The 13799-nt window shown below is 39.3% G+C and overlaps 1 protein-coding gene across 1 annotated transcript in view; it reads right to left on the minus strand.

Annotated features, from left to right (window-relative positions):
• LOC122770640 (zeta-sarcoglycan) overlaps nucleotides 1–13799 on the minus strand; it is a 129311-nt gene that overhangs the window by 60823 nt on the left and 54689 nt on the right. Inside the window, exon 3 of the mRNA XM_044027604.1 lies at nucleotides 691–778. Within this exon, the coding sequence (XP_043883539.1) occupies nucleotides 691–778 (88 nt within the window). The remainder of the gene's footprint in view (nucleotides 1–690; nucleotides 779–13799) is intronic.

Raw genomic sequence — 13799 nt, forward strand, 5'->3', positions numbered from 1 at the left:
ACTAAGATCATAGTATTATAGCAATAATGGAATTCAATGAACTAAGCTCAGGAAATCTTAGTACTATGACTGTCTGTATCATTATAGAAAACCTGCCAAAAGAACAAAAATAATCACTTGTCATGTGTGGGACACATAATCGTGTTCTCTAAAGTATTTATTCTATTGGACAATCAAATAAGACCTTTTGGCATTTTTGTTTGCTGTAGCAAAAACCCCAGTACCAATGACATGACATGTTTCAAACACACTTTAAAGTTAAAAACAAAGTATTTGGTTTGGGGCTTGTTCTGAGTGCTTGTCGGACCTGATTGGAATTCCCTCTGCTTAGCCGCCCCGTGTTTTTATTATGTCATAAGATATTTACCGACCTCCATTATGATTTGTGTCTCTGTAATAACACAGTAGTAGGTTTATAATGGCAATTGCTTTATAATGACTTAACTCTACGACTTTGAAAACACATGTTATGTCACTGTAGCATTATCCTTTATGTGTTATTTGGACGAGATTCCTGGTGTGATCAGTGCAGTCAGAAAAAGTCCAACCATAATACTAATGTTGACAATTGTGTGGCACTTGTTATAAAATTAGTCAGCACTAATCTTATAACAATACTTGGATTACTTTAACGTTTGTGTCTGTAGTGTATTGTGTGTGTGTGTGTGTGTGTGTGTGTGTCCATCTTACCCACGGTTAGTTGACCGGTCAGTTGTCCTTGATCATTTCTAGCATTGACTGTCACATTTCTGTCTGACTGAAGAATAAGTGGACTGTCCTAAAGGGAGGGAGAGGAAAGAGTCAGTCCATTGCCTACAAATGAAAACCAGCTTTTTTTTTGGCCAACTCTGACACAATTACACAAATGATTATTAACAAGCAATCTCCATGTGAATTTAATCAATAAATAAAACAGTTATAATAATTTAGGACAGCAGCGGATTTTTACCTCATGCTCTCAAAAACACATTCATGTATATTGATGCACCCTTTCAGTTTAAATATTCACACATGCCATTTGAATTAAAATCCTCTTCCCTGTAACACCTGCCGTCACCCCTCTGAGCACCAATCAGTACTGCATTAACCTGCATAACCAATAATGCCTTAGTCTGTATCAACCTTCACACTTGACTCCCTCTCTTCTGCCAGCCTGATATACTCTGCATCTAGTTTGCATAATCTATTCAGAATAGCATCCTGTCTCTGAGTGTTTGCTTGTTTTCCATTGTCTGTGTGAGCATGTCTGCAAAAAGGCAATTATCCTCAACCTAAACAAGTTTAAGGCGAAGTTGACCCTGACCTCTGCTCACACGATCACGGTCTGACTGATGCACACACATTTAACATGAACACAAACCCTGTGTCCAACCAGTCTTTTCCTTAGTTTCACGACATCCCCGTTAATCTTTCACTTTGCTGCATATAAAGTCACTCACATTTACATTCTTAACTAACTTTTTCTGTCTGTTCTCACCTCTTCTATTTTTAAACTTCTACACTCACGTCATTTTCTTTTTTCATTTCAGTTCCCTTCACTTGTCCCTCTCAATTTTTACTCTCTCTTTGAAATTGCTTATTTGTTTTGTCAGCGTGAAATGACTGTATGCTTACAGGTGACCCCATTTCTCTGCTGATTTACACAAATTTACATCGTGCAACGTTCCAATTTGTTTTCCAAGGAAAGAGAACTGTGTAAAAATGGATAATTTGTTCATCTGTTAAAAAAGTTGAAATCCTCCTCCACTCACAGTCTCCTTCTCTCACTCTTTTGGCTAGTTGTTGTGGCTGGATATTGGTTGTCTGCTTGTGTGAGTCAAAATCTGTCACACCTGTCCAGAGACTGGCGCGCAAAATGATCACAAACACAGGTCACTGCACAAGTTGGAGGAACAAATCGAAAAAACATTCACAAACACAATGCACACAGGGCTTGTTGTGTGTTCCTGCGTGTTTCAACATTTACGCCTCCACATTTACATAATATCCTCCACACGATAACAATAACACCGGAATACGTGCTCAGGTGCAAGTTCATGTGCATTTTTGCCTCAATGGACAGACATCCTTCACCCACCCAGAGAGTCGGGTAACAAATTTGCCAAACAACAAGTGAATGCCGCACAGAGTTTATTGAGTATTGCCTCCCTCATCTGTTTTTCGTAATGCTTGTATGCTGGATTAATTATTTTCAACGGGGCGTGTGATAGGCTTCACTATATTATCTTTCCACTCTGTTTAAGGCAACGGGCGCTTTGTAAAGCATGACAGATGTAATGTGCTTTGAATCATTCCAGCTCAATGGGCAGTGTGCATGAACACGCCTGATCCTATTCACTTCGAGCAGGACTCTGACATTTAGAAGAGTGACCAAAGATGGAAAGTCTTATTTGATTAAGCACCCATATGCAAATACATGGAAATTAGGGTGGGGGCAAATAATTGCTGCACATTAAACTGCTGCTAATGTCTATTTATGTAGCGGCTGATTGAAAATAAACAATCTGACTCATGAAGCTTCTCCAAACCATAAGGTAACAATGATGAGAAAAATGTTAATTGTATTCTAATATATGTAAAACCTGTTGTCTCTTAAAAGTATAGCTTCAACTTTTTTCATGTGCGGTTGCATGAGGTTGGGACTTTGCCATGCCCACCCTCTCAGCACTGACACAGGAAGGCCTGCTCTCACAACAGAGGACAACAGGGCCACGTTACCGAAGGCCCATGTAATAAAATCCAATCCTGCAAAGTCTGTAGATAAAATCCACACGCATGAGTTGTTGATCCACTACTACAGCCACTAGTAAGTTCAAATCTTGTGACTGGTGTTTGAACACCTTTGTCCAATTTTACTTACAGTGAGTGACACAAACTAACCAAACAGAGCAGCAGTCGACCACCAGCTCTTGTGTTCCCACAAGCTATAACACACATTTTCTTTTCTTCAACACAGATTGCAGTGCAGCAGGGACTATTCCGTTTCCAGCTGAAAAAGGCTGTCCAACAGGGAGAAAAAGCTGCCCTTGATTATTTTGGGTGAGCATTTGTGTTATGGCCAGTCTGTTTTTTTCTTGTGTCTTTGCTGGCGGCCATGTTTTCAGTGAGAGCGAGTCTCTGTGTCTCAGGCTGCTTCACCTCCTGGTGGTGCTGAGGCGGCACACGCGGCAAAGTCAGTGCTGAATATGCATCAGTCATACGTCATAATTCAAAACATCTGAGCGATCACTGGAACATATTGTCCTGACTTCATCATCATAAAAGAATTGAGGCAAAGGGTCTGTTCATCCAGACTCCAGTCTCATTGTTTCATAACTCTGTTAAGTCTGTTAAGAGTGCAATGAGTACAATGACCAAGCTCCCACCATGCATTTACCGTATTGCGTTAAAACCTATTTTTATGTGATGTGCTTTTAGAGTTACAGTGGAACGACTTTCTCAATGCAGAATGAATATATACTGTATATTTATTAATACATATATGTATATATATATATATATATATATATATATATATATATATATATATATATATATACATATGTCTAAGGTGCAATTGGTATTTGGATTTCAACACACTCTACAAGGAGTGTGTGGGCAGAGTGTAGACCAGATGCCTGGTTTATTGCTAGTTACATAGAAATTGACATATAATACTGATCTATTATAATATTATGATAACAGCTGCACTCTGATAGCGACTGCCAATAGATTTTTCTGTGGCACATTTACATAATCACTGCGTCACGACAATTACAGATGAATCCACCTCGGACCAGGCACCCGCCACACTCACACACAATAATTCTGTATAAGCAGGCTGGTTAAACAATGCAATATAAAGGGACCTTATTACGTAACACATTACTCCACTACGTAAGATGCATTAATGCATTATTGTAAAACTTTTTGTCTAAACTATTACAGTTATTTCATTAGAATTGGCAATCGAAATCTATGAATGTGTTTTTGTTATGTGTATTGTGTATTTTTTTTCCTGTTGAAGTTCTCCCGGAGTCACTTGTTTTCTTAACTGTTTTAACAGTTCTGTTTTAACAGTTCTAGCTAAAGTCTGTGGAACAGAATCCTGTTTATTCCATCTATAAATGACTGGTTAGAATCAGAATGACTTTTATGTGCACACACACAAACACACCACTAATGATCATGAATATGACCTCTGAATGTAATTGCATTTGCTGTACTGTATCTTGCTCAGGGACACCCCCACCTTTGACCTGTCCCAGGATTCAATTCCCTATCAAATGGACATGAATGTATGGATAATATTTATGTATTTTTTTCTAAGCTTTACCCTGTGCATCACTAATGCATAGAGTTCCTTCCCATCTGCCATACATCATTTGAGATATTTACATTCACATTAATTCTCTGTTTATCTCCCTCACCCAGTCTCTGCGTTGGCCCTCTGGGCATTTGTTTCCACTCTCACGCTCATAAATCTCTTCTCATCATGTGAAATATGCACACCGGCCCAAATAACAACACATAAACATCATGCACTCTCTTGTGAGCACAACGTACACACCACAGCACCATTAATCCGGTTAATAATTGAATTTTGCCTTGATTGGAATTACAGGCACAGGCCATCCAGCCTGAGGTAGTCAATGTAATTAGTTAGGTAATAGGCATCATCTTTGGAACAGTGGCTCATCAAAGCAGCGAAAACACAAGTACAGACGTATCCTATCAGCAAAGATGTCCGTTTGTCCTTCGACGCCGACCTCCGTGTCTTTGTGACTGTCAGCTGAAACAGGTCAGGACTCAAGGTAAAGAAATGATGTGATTGTTTATTTGTGTTCAGTCATCACAGTAGTAAAAGCTTTCACATCTCCACTCTGTCTCCAAGGGTTGGACTCACTAGCTTTATACAGTAAAAGTCTCAACAGCAGCATACTCAACCCTCATACAAGATACATTTGGTTGATTCATCTTTGCCATGAGCCTAATAACAGCTTCTAGCTCTCCTGACTGCATCCCTGTAATTGCCAATCTCACTTGAATACTATCTCTGTGCCTAAAAGGCTATGGTCATGTGGTTAACAAGAAATACTTTAAGTTGCCAATCTAATAAAAAGCTTTCAGCTCGCCTCCTCTTTCTGACTTGTCTCTGCAATGCTCAGTGATTGCACTTCAGTAATCAGCCATGGTAGGATTTATAATTATAGGTGGGTGTGACTACAAGCATAGATTATGGGTATTGTCATTTTAAGAAGATTATACAATAATCATAGTGTTACAGGACCTCTTAGGAACCTGCATGCAACCCAAATCAGACTCAACAGCAAATAGTCTGTTGTTTTCAGCTGTTGGCTTTGCAGTCAATGTAAACTGTCCTCTACAACTGTCGGGTTCTAGCTATGTTTACACAAGTAATCAGAATAAAAATATGTCATGTGAACATGTCAATCCGAAAGCTCTCATTTGATACAGCCCATTCTGAAACAAATGTCATTCCTGAACAAAAAATCATGCATACTCTTGAACGAAATATAAATGCGGAAAGTCGACATAATGAGTCGGTTAAACAGAAGGTGTTTTGAACAACAACAGTGAGTGGGGAAAGAGTTAAGGAGTGGGGAGCTATATAAAAAGGGTTGTCTCAACTCAAAAGTTCTTTAATCAGTCAGGACAAGTAGATAGCAGAGTAATAGAATACCAATCAAACTGTGAGGAAAAGTCTGCTGTATCCTCCCATTACTCTTTCCACTTTAAGTCAGCTAATTAAGGGTTCTTAAATTAGTGATGTGATTGTTGGTGTGCAGTGCTAATTTGTTGTTTATGGTCCCCATGGTCGTATAACAACAGGAAATAAATCAGAGTCCTGATCTTAGTCTCAGGGCACTTGAATTTAATATGTTCAACTGTCCTTATGTGCATTCAGGGGCTTTATGATCTATTTAGCATATTATCAATGTCCTGCACAAGCCTTGTGTCAACACTTTTAAGATCAGTATAATCCATTAAATCTCAAAGTGACAGCTGAGATGAGCCTGAGCCAGTCAAGCTATGTCAGATCAGTGTGTGTGTGTGTGTGTGTGCATTCTTGTAACCACTTAAGGACCGTTTTTGGCATAAACACTGACCTTGTCAGGACTAGTAGTCTTCATGGAGACCAAAACCTGGTCGTATGAGACAGAACCTCACTCAAACAGGTGCGGAACTCAACCACTTAATATTTGGCTAAGAATTGGGTTAGGGTTAGGGATTAGGCATTAACTTCTTAGGGTTAAGGTTCAGGGAAATGCTTTGTTAAGGCTGTGATAGCTGTATGTGAATATCAAGCCTGAAAGGCAATTTTCATTACAAGAACTAGTGTAAAACCATTTTCAAAGCTCTCTCTATATCTGAGCTCAGAGTTGTTGATCTGGCATTCAGATTACCAGATAAAAAGTATGAGCTAAAATTGACCTTGAACCAGGGGTCCTGCAGGACTGCAGTGTTAGTGTGGGTTTACTGTGGTGCTACATTTTGTGGATAGTAAAATTTTATGTGTTGGCCTCCTCATGCCTCGCCACGTGTCTATGTCATGTTAATCTATCAATGCTTTTGGTGGGAGTTGAAACATTACTTCCTTAATAAAAATAATTTTGAGGTACATATCAAAATAATTGTAATACGTGACCAAAATCAAATAGGTATAAGTTGTGTTGTGTACCTCAGGGCCAGCTTTAGAAACTCAAGGTCAGGATATACTGATAAATCTCTGTATGGAATATTATACTGATGCACACATATCAATTGTTACACTAGGATGACAACATAGCAAAGAGTACTTCACATTTGAGAAACAACAGTTAGATTTTAGGTCAATGTAGTAACAGTGTCATTAACTAATCATTGTAATAAGTTTGGTCATATTTTCTCATGTTGTTCCATTCCTATGTATTGCAATACTGTGTCAGTTAATACTGCAGTATGTGCAAATCTGAGCAAAGTTTAAGATTTTCAGTATCTTCATGCAAGGACTTTACATGTCAGCCAATAAATGCTTTTATTTACATACAGTACATACTGTAGGTTGGTAACAGGAACTATTTGTAAGTCTCCAGACTAATCTAAAACAGTTGAAACCATTAATCCAGCTCTTCTGCCATGGATGAAAAATAACGTGCTGTCTTTTTACACCCTCTGGGTAATATCTTTGTAATTTAGTTTACACTGTAAAGTCCCACTATAATCCAGCTGCATTGGCTGAACAAGCAAAAAAAAAATTTCAACATTATGCAGTGGGTAAACAATATAAATGACTGCCTTCATGCTTATTCCTTATGTTTACAAAGTAGACTGGTTGCATTTTTTGAAGGGGGGGGTCACATTATCCCCTGAGCCACTGTGTCCAACTAAATCTGGAATATTCTTTACCAAAAAATTCCTAGACTGCCAGAGGGGTTTATGGTAAAAAAAAAAAAATCAAAATGGAAAATGGGCACATTGAATACAATGAGAAGTAGGATAAGCTGGGACCACCCAGCATCACACATGCAAAGTGATACATCTTAAAACACAAAGAAAGAAAAAGATGTAGGACAGCAAGTTGGAGATGGAAGGCAGGAGAGGGTAAACTACACAACACTAGTAAATAAATAAATAAAATAAATAGCCCGATACACACATCATGTCAGCCCTCATGCGTTCTGCTTTGCCACAATAATGTATGGTTTTTAAGGGACCTACTTAAGAAGAAGAGGTTAGACAAGTCACTTCTGCGTGATAGTAGATATGGGGATATTCATTTCAAATACGTATTTCTACGTGTAATTCGGAATATCATGAAAAAAGTACAGAGCAGTAAACTCAAAATACGTTGGCATGTGAATCAGCTACTTGTGCTAAATAGATGATTTCTGCACAGTTGCCCAACACTGAGGGTGGAAATTCTCACCGCAATATTTGACTAGTATTCAGGCCATGTACTTTATAGCCCCAGGGTGTTAGGCTTTACAAATCATACCTTCCACCTGAGGGCTTGGAGATAAAATGCATTTGAACACATTTTCATAACGTTTCAGATTAGAGCGCCCGACTACATTTTCATATAATGGATTTGAGCCCACAGTCTAAGGCTACTGTTTGTCCTGTTGTGACATTTGAATATTACTGCAAGTTTCTGCCATGGCTGAACAACACCTGTCAGGACATGATAAAAGAAACCCAAAACAATCAAAAGATATGTATCAAAAACCACAAAAGTGTGTATCGTAGCATCTGCCTACTTTCTTTGACTTTCTTTTGTCTATTATGTGTGTGAAGCTCTTCCTTAGTTCAAGGAAGATACTTTTTTATGATAGAACTATTTGATATGGATGCACCATTCTTTATTTAATGTACCTAATAAAAGAGCAGAGAATTCTATTAATTACTGGTTAATTGTTTTGTTTTTCTTTTCATTTTATAACCCATGCATCATTTCAGAACTACCTACCTGCCATTAGATTTACTTAGGCACATTTAGACAAAAGTCCTCAGGCCTAGACTATATGAACCAACATTTTGGAAATTATAAATATAAAGTTAAGCCTGCCTGACACACTCATGCCTAGGTGCATGACTTTGGCAATCGCTGGGAAAATGTGAAAAACAAAACAGAACAAAACAAAACATAAAGCCACGGCTCTCCTTAGCCCAACACTGCAATTTATTAACTTTGCAAAGCCTCTTCGACAACTGAAAACAAAACACATATTTCAGTTTCAATAGTGACACGAAAGAGATGAAAAGAATGATACTGGACACAGTTCTGTGTTACAGCTCAGTGAGCGAGCATTATGAGGTAATATAGTAAAATAAAACAGTATTTTAGTTACATCCATACTCTGATTCTGCAATGTCTTAAGTGCTTCTACCTCGATATTCAGACTTCAGACGTACAGTAACAATAAGTCTTGTTGTTCAGGAGCAACACAAGTCACATGAGAGTTGCTTGCAAGGAAAACACGTTTGGCCAGTGGCTCATAGTTCATTTTTATGATAGTGTGCTTATAGCATTTGTATATGTTACTTTATAACCCATGACTGATTTTGTTACACCCCTTTTTCTATAGGGATTGGTGGTGAGTTCTCGTCACACATGAAACAAGACAGTCGCAGCAACCAGACCAACCCTAGTCCTCACCTTGTGTGACAGATTTATTCATGGCAATATACTGTCACTGTTAAATCCACTCCACTAACATTAAGATGTGTTGTCGGTGAAGGTTCTCAATCATCCAGGTCATACTCTTCTTCAGTAGTTGACTGTAGGCGACTGGACTTGCCTCTCATCCTTCAGTTCTGACAAGGTTGTTGGTTTCACCCGAGACAGGGTGTGAACAGGTCGTTAGGGTCAACCGAGAGACAGAGGCTTCTTTTGCGTGGGTTGAACGTCACTGTTGTTCTGTGTTTGTCTTCGTCCACCTCCTGTGTTGAGTGATGGTTTCTCCAGGTTAACATAGATGGCTTCCTTCACTGGCCAGAATGTGAACTCATTCTCATCCTCAAAAGAGTGTCCCCTGTCCTTCATATGTAGGTGGACAGCTGAGTCCTGTCCAGATGAGCTGGCTGTGTTAATGCAGCGGGGATATGGAATAAGATATGCTTGCTGCTATGTTTGCTTGCTAAATCAATTGTGTTGTTATGGCAATGATGCAGTGAGACGTTGAACGATCCTGTGCTGTCACAGCATTATGGGAACCAGCTGAACTGATCCATCATGACACATGTAAGCATATGTGCTAATGCACGCACACCAGGCTGCATATGTCATGCTCTCACAATCAAAGTCATTATACTTAGGCCATAGGTTATTAATTATGCTGTATGTGTTCAACAATAACAGGCCTGCAAAGCTGCACAGATTTCATTTGGGCATATAAACATACAGTGAAACCAAATCAGCATGGGTGAACATCTGTGGCTACATTATGGTCACATTTGTCTTCAAAGAAACACATTTCCCCTCAAGTTCTTTGTCCTGTCGCATAGTTAAATAGAGGAGACAAGATAAGTGGAAAGGACGCAGGCGGAGAGAAAAGCAGAGCAGATAAAGTTGCAGTGTTGCCTTTCCCATGAAATATTACTCTGTGGTAGAAAAACTTGAGGTGAAAGAGGAATAAGTTAACTCTGGAGAAGTTTGTGCATTTGCACAATGTGTGCGTAGGTAATGCACATTACAAATGGAACAACATTTGACCTCTTTTGTGTCTAATTGCATAATTATGTGTGCATGGGTGTGCATTATGTGTGCATGGGTTTTTATGCCCGTCGACAAATAACTGCCTTTCTGCAAAAAGAGTATTGATCAGAGTCAGTTTCCAAGCTACACTCAAATACACACATTGCACATGGCCCTCATTTATCAAACTTGCATAGAAACCGGTGCAGGTGCAAAAATCACCGCATACAAAGTCTCACGTTTGATTCACGAAACGTGCTGATTCCGCCGTACGCCTGATCAGCCCTTGATAAATGTGGCGGCTGAAAATGATCGTAATTTGAATACCGCGCCCCATATATTCATGGTTTAGAGATTTTGCCCCTTGAGTTTCCGACAATAAGACGCGCGATTGCAACCAAGGGGAACAGAAGCTGAAAATTAGCGTCATAACATCGGAAATTCTAAATAACAGGGTGACGATGTTTGTCAGCCTGAAAAATGGGATCAAATGAAGTCAGAAAGTAACAATGTGGAGAGAAATCACAGCTGTGGTCAACAACAACAACAACAATTACAACAACAACAACAATGGTGTTGACAAGCTGAGTTTTGAATTAAATGTATCCATTCGTGATATTGCACAAGTTGTCATATAAGGCTTATTGCTTGACCAGGTCAGTTTGTTACTGACATAAATAGGAACATGAAATAAATAAAAAATTGTAATCAATGTTGTGCAGTTTGTTTCTGCTGTCTCCTCCGTGTGGCTCTCTGATGTCGCTGCAGTGGACAGGGCTTTAGGCGACAGGGCTGTAGGCTCGTCTGACTGCACTTCATATAATGTGCACAATCGGGTGTTTACATCAGGGTTCTCTCTGTTGCTCACAGACACAGCCCTCTGCCCTTCACCAGCACTGAACTAACGCGCTGAATATATGGCTATAGATCGCTATGAATCTTATAATCAATATTATTTTTAACACTAACAAAATATTTTGCATGCATTCAAGTTCATCTGTAAGCCTGAGAGCCTCTGTGTGAACCACTACCCACACTGCACTGTGAGTCCACGGTGATTTCAAACTTGCGCACACCTGGTCTGAGCTGGTGTGAGATTTGATTGTATGCTACGTCAATCTCCGCATTGACGGTGTCTGATCTCTGCGTGGGAATGTGCATACACCCACTTCTTTTGGGTGTGCGCACATTTGACAAATGAGGGCTAGTGTCACTGACTTGCAGTCTTCTCAGTTCTTTTCCATTAAACACAACTTCAGGCAACAGCAACCAAATTGTGTTTTTAATTCACTCATGACTCAGGCATGACTGGTTTGACTGATGCTCTGGAGCTTCCGTCGGTGCCCTGGTTGTAAGACGGATACTCGAGATTCAAGGAATTTCAAGCAGTCATTCAATGATATCGTGTATTTCAAAAATCATTTCACATATATCAATATCTTCTACATTTAGGGACTAATAAAGTATACTACTTCTTGTATATGTGTTACTCTTCTGATATGTCTCTTTCTTCCCTGTCTATGTTCCAACTGATTGCCCAGGGGATCATAACAAATACCGAATACATGGATGTGATTGCACGTGTGTTTGTGTAAGAGAGTTTAAATCCCTTTCTTCTTTTACAGACTCGTCTTCTTTAACCCTGTCACCTCTACAAAGTCAGGACAAACCATTTCATCAAAACAACACTTGCACTATCACCTGGATATCATCGCAAGCAGAAATAAATATCATTTAAAATCCATGTCTATGGGTAGTCAATGGGATGTGTGAGCGCTGGATAAAAGAAGTGCTGCATGAATGTGTGTGTGTGTGTGTGTGTGAATGGGCAAATGTTAAATGTAATGTAAAGCACTTTGAGTGGCCGTTAAGACTAGAAAAGTGCTGTATAAATACAGTCCATTTACCATTTATGTTTGGCATAAAGGCTGCTGGTTTAAGTGCTAATATATATACTCTGGAGAAGCATAATAAAAAAAAATGTACTGGCATGTCCTTTGACTCATGTTTATCGGCATTCAAAGTTGACCTACATCACGGACAGCACTACTATAGAAGCTATGGAATCACATAACGCAAATAAGAGTCATGCTTGTATGCCATCACCATGCAGTCAAATGCACCTCCAGGTCTGTCAAGAGGAAATTATATTGATCTTAGTGTCATTCTCCTTAACTACTTTGAATGGCCTTATGTTTACACCATTGCCTAATGGATTATGCACATTCACTGCTACCTATAAGCAGCAACATTCTCAAGAAAGTACAAAGACCTCATGTTTTGTTAAGCTGCAGAACATCTTGATGTCCAAATGAAGGTGGCCTTTGACCTTTTGAATATTTTATTCCTATTCATATTTTATACATATTTTTTTTTCCCAAGTGACCATATCATTTAACATATATTTATCTCCTTCCTCTTGACTTACTTATCCATCTTATCCAGCTCAGCCTCTCGGCATGTTGTCTCATGGCAACAGCTATTAAATAATGTATGCAATCTCATCCCAACGGAGCGGTCTTGTAGAAGGCATCCGCATCTGGCACCTACAAATGTGCAATGTGTTTTTAACATCAATCTTTTACTCGGTAGGAGACTAATGAGACTTTTCATGGTCATGTTTTCCATGAAGGTCCAATCATCGTAAATAGTTCAGGAGGAAACAAATCCAATTAGTGTGTCTCTATCCAAACACTTTCAGAACTTTTGTAGAAACACTGATGTTTGTTTACTGACTGCTTGCTGCAACAATGAACGATCATATGTGATTCAATTACCTCTTTTTGGTGCAGAATGAGAATATATTCAGTGGAACTCAGTCATTCTTTGCATTAACATACCTTTAACCCTATGTTTCACTTTTTTGTGAAGCGACCTTTGTATTTAGTTTCTGAACTGGGGTTTTATTTTCAAAACCCTCCAAGGCTTTTTGGCTCGTTTCAAAGCAGTATAATATGTCTTGTGCTTTGTTATTACTGTGATAGGGATTCCCTGAATTTGGCCTCTTTGCAGCGCTTGCAGCCATGTGATAAATCCCCAGTCGGGTAACTGCCTCCATAATTACTGGAAATGGTTTACAAGGATGGAACATGGGAGAGATGAAGAGGATTGTCTTTGGTGAAACATGACAATGGTAATGGTTTACAAAGATGCGAGGACAGTGTGAGAGGTACAAGTGGGAATTGGACTGAGAGATACAGCATGATGGCAATAAAAAAGGACAGAATAGTTCAGACCCATTAAACAGAAATTTGAATTATTTCCGTTTATGCAATATGTGGCGAATATGGACTCGTTATTTTCCCAGTGTCACCCCTACATTCATTCAGCACTGCAGCAAGAATTTCACATGATCATCAATATCAACACAATACTAATGACCTGTACTCACAACTAACACACCCTGTGAGCACACTATCCACCATCAAGTCCCACCCAGAACCCTTCCTCATTGTGCATAATAGATAAAGTTAAGCCGTGTTTCCATCATGGCACAGTTTGGAATGGTAAAGCCCTTTAAAACAGTTTACCTTTACTTGGTATGCGGGGCGTGTGCTGTGCCTGACGGCCGTGTCAGCGAGATACGTTGCATGGCGCCCTACAGGTGCACCAACACAACAGA

This window comes from Solea senegalensis, linkage group LG6 (assembly GCF_019176455.1).
Source record: "Solea senegalensis isolate Sse05_10M linkage group LG6, IFAPA_SoseM_1, whole genome shotgun sequence".
Taxonomy (NCBI): domain Eukaryota; kingdom Metazoa; phylum Chordata; class Actinopteri; order Pleuronectiformes; family Soleidae; genus Solea; species Solea senegalensis.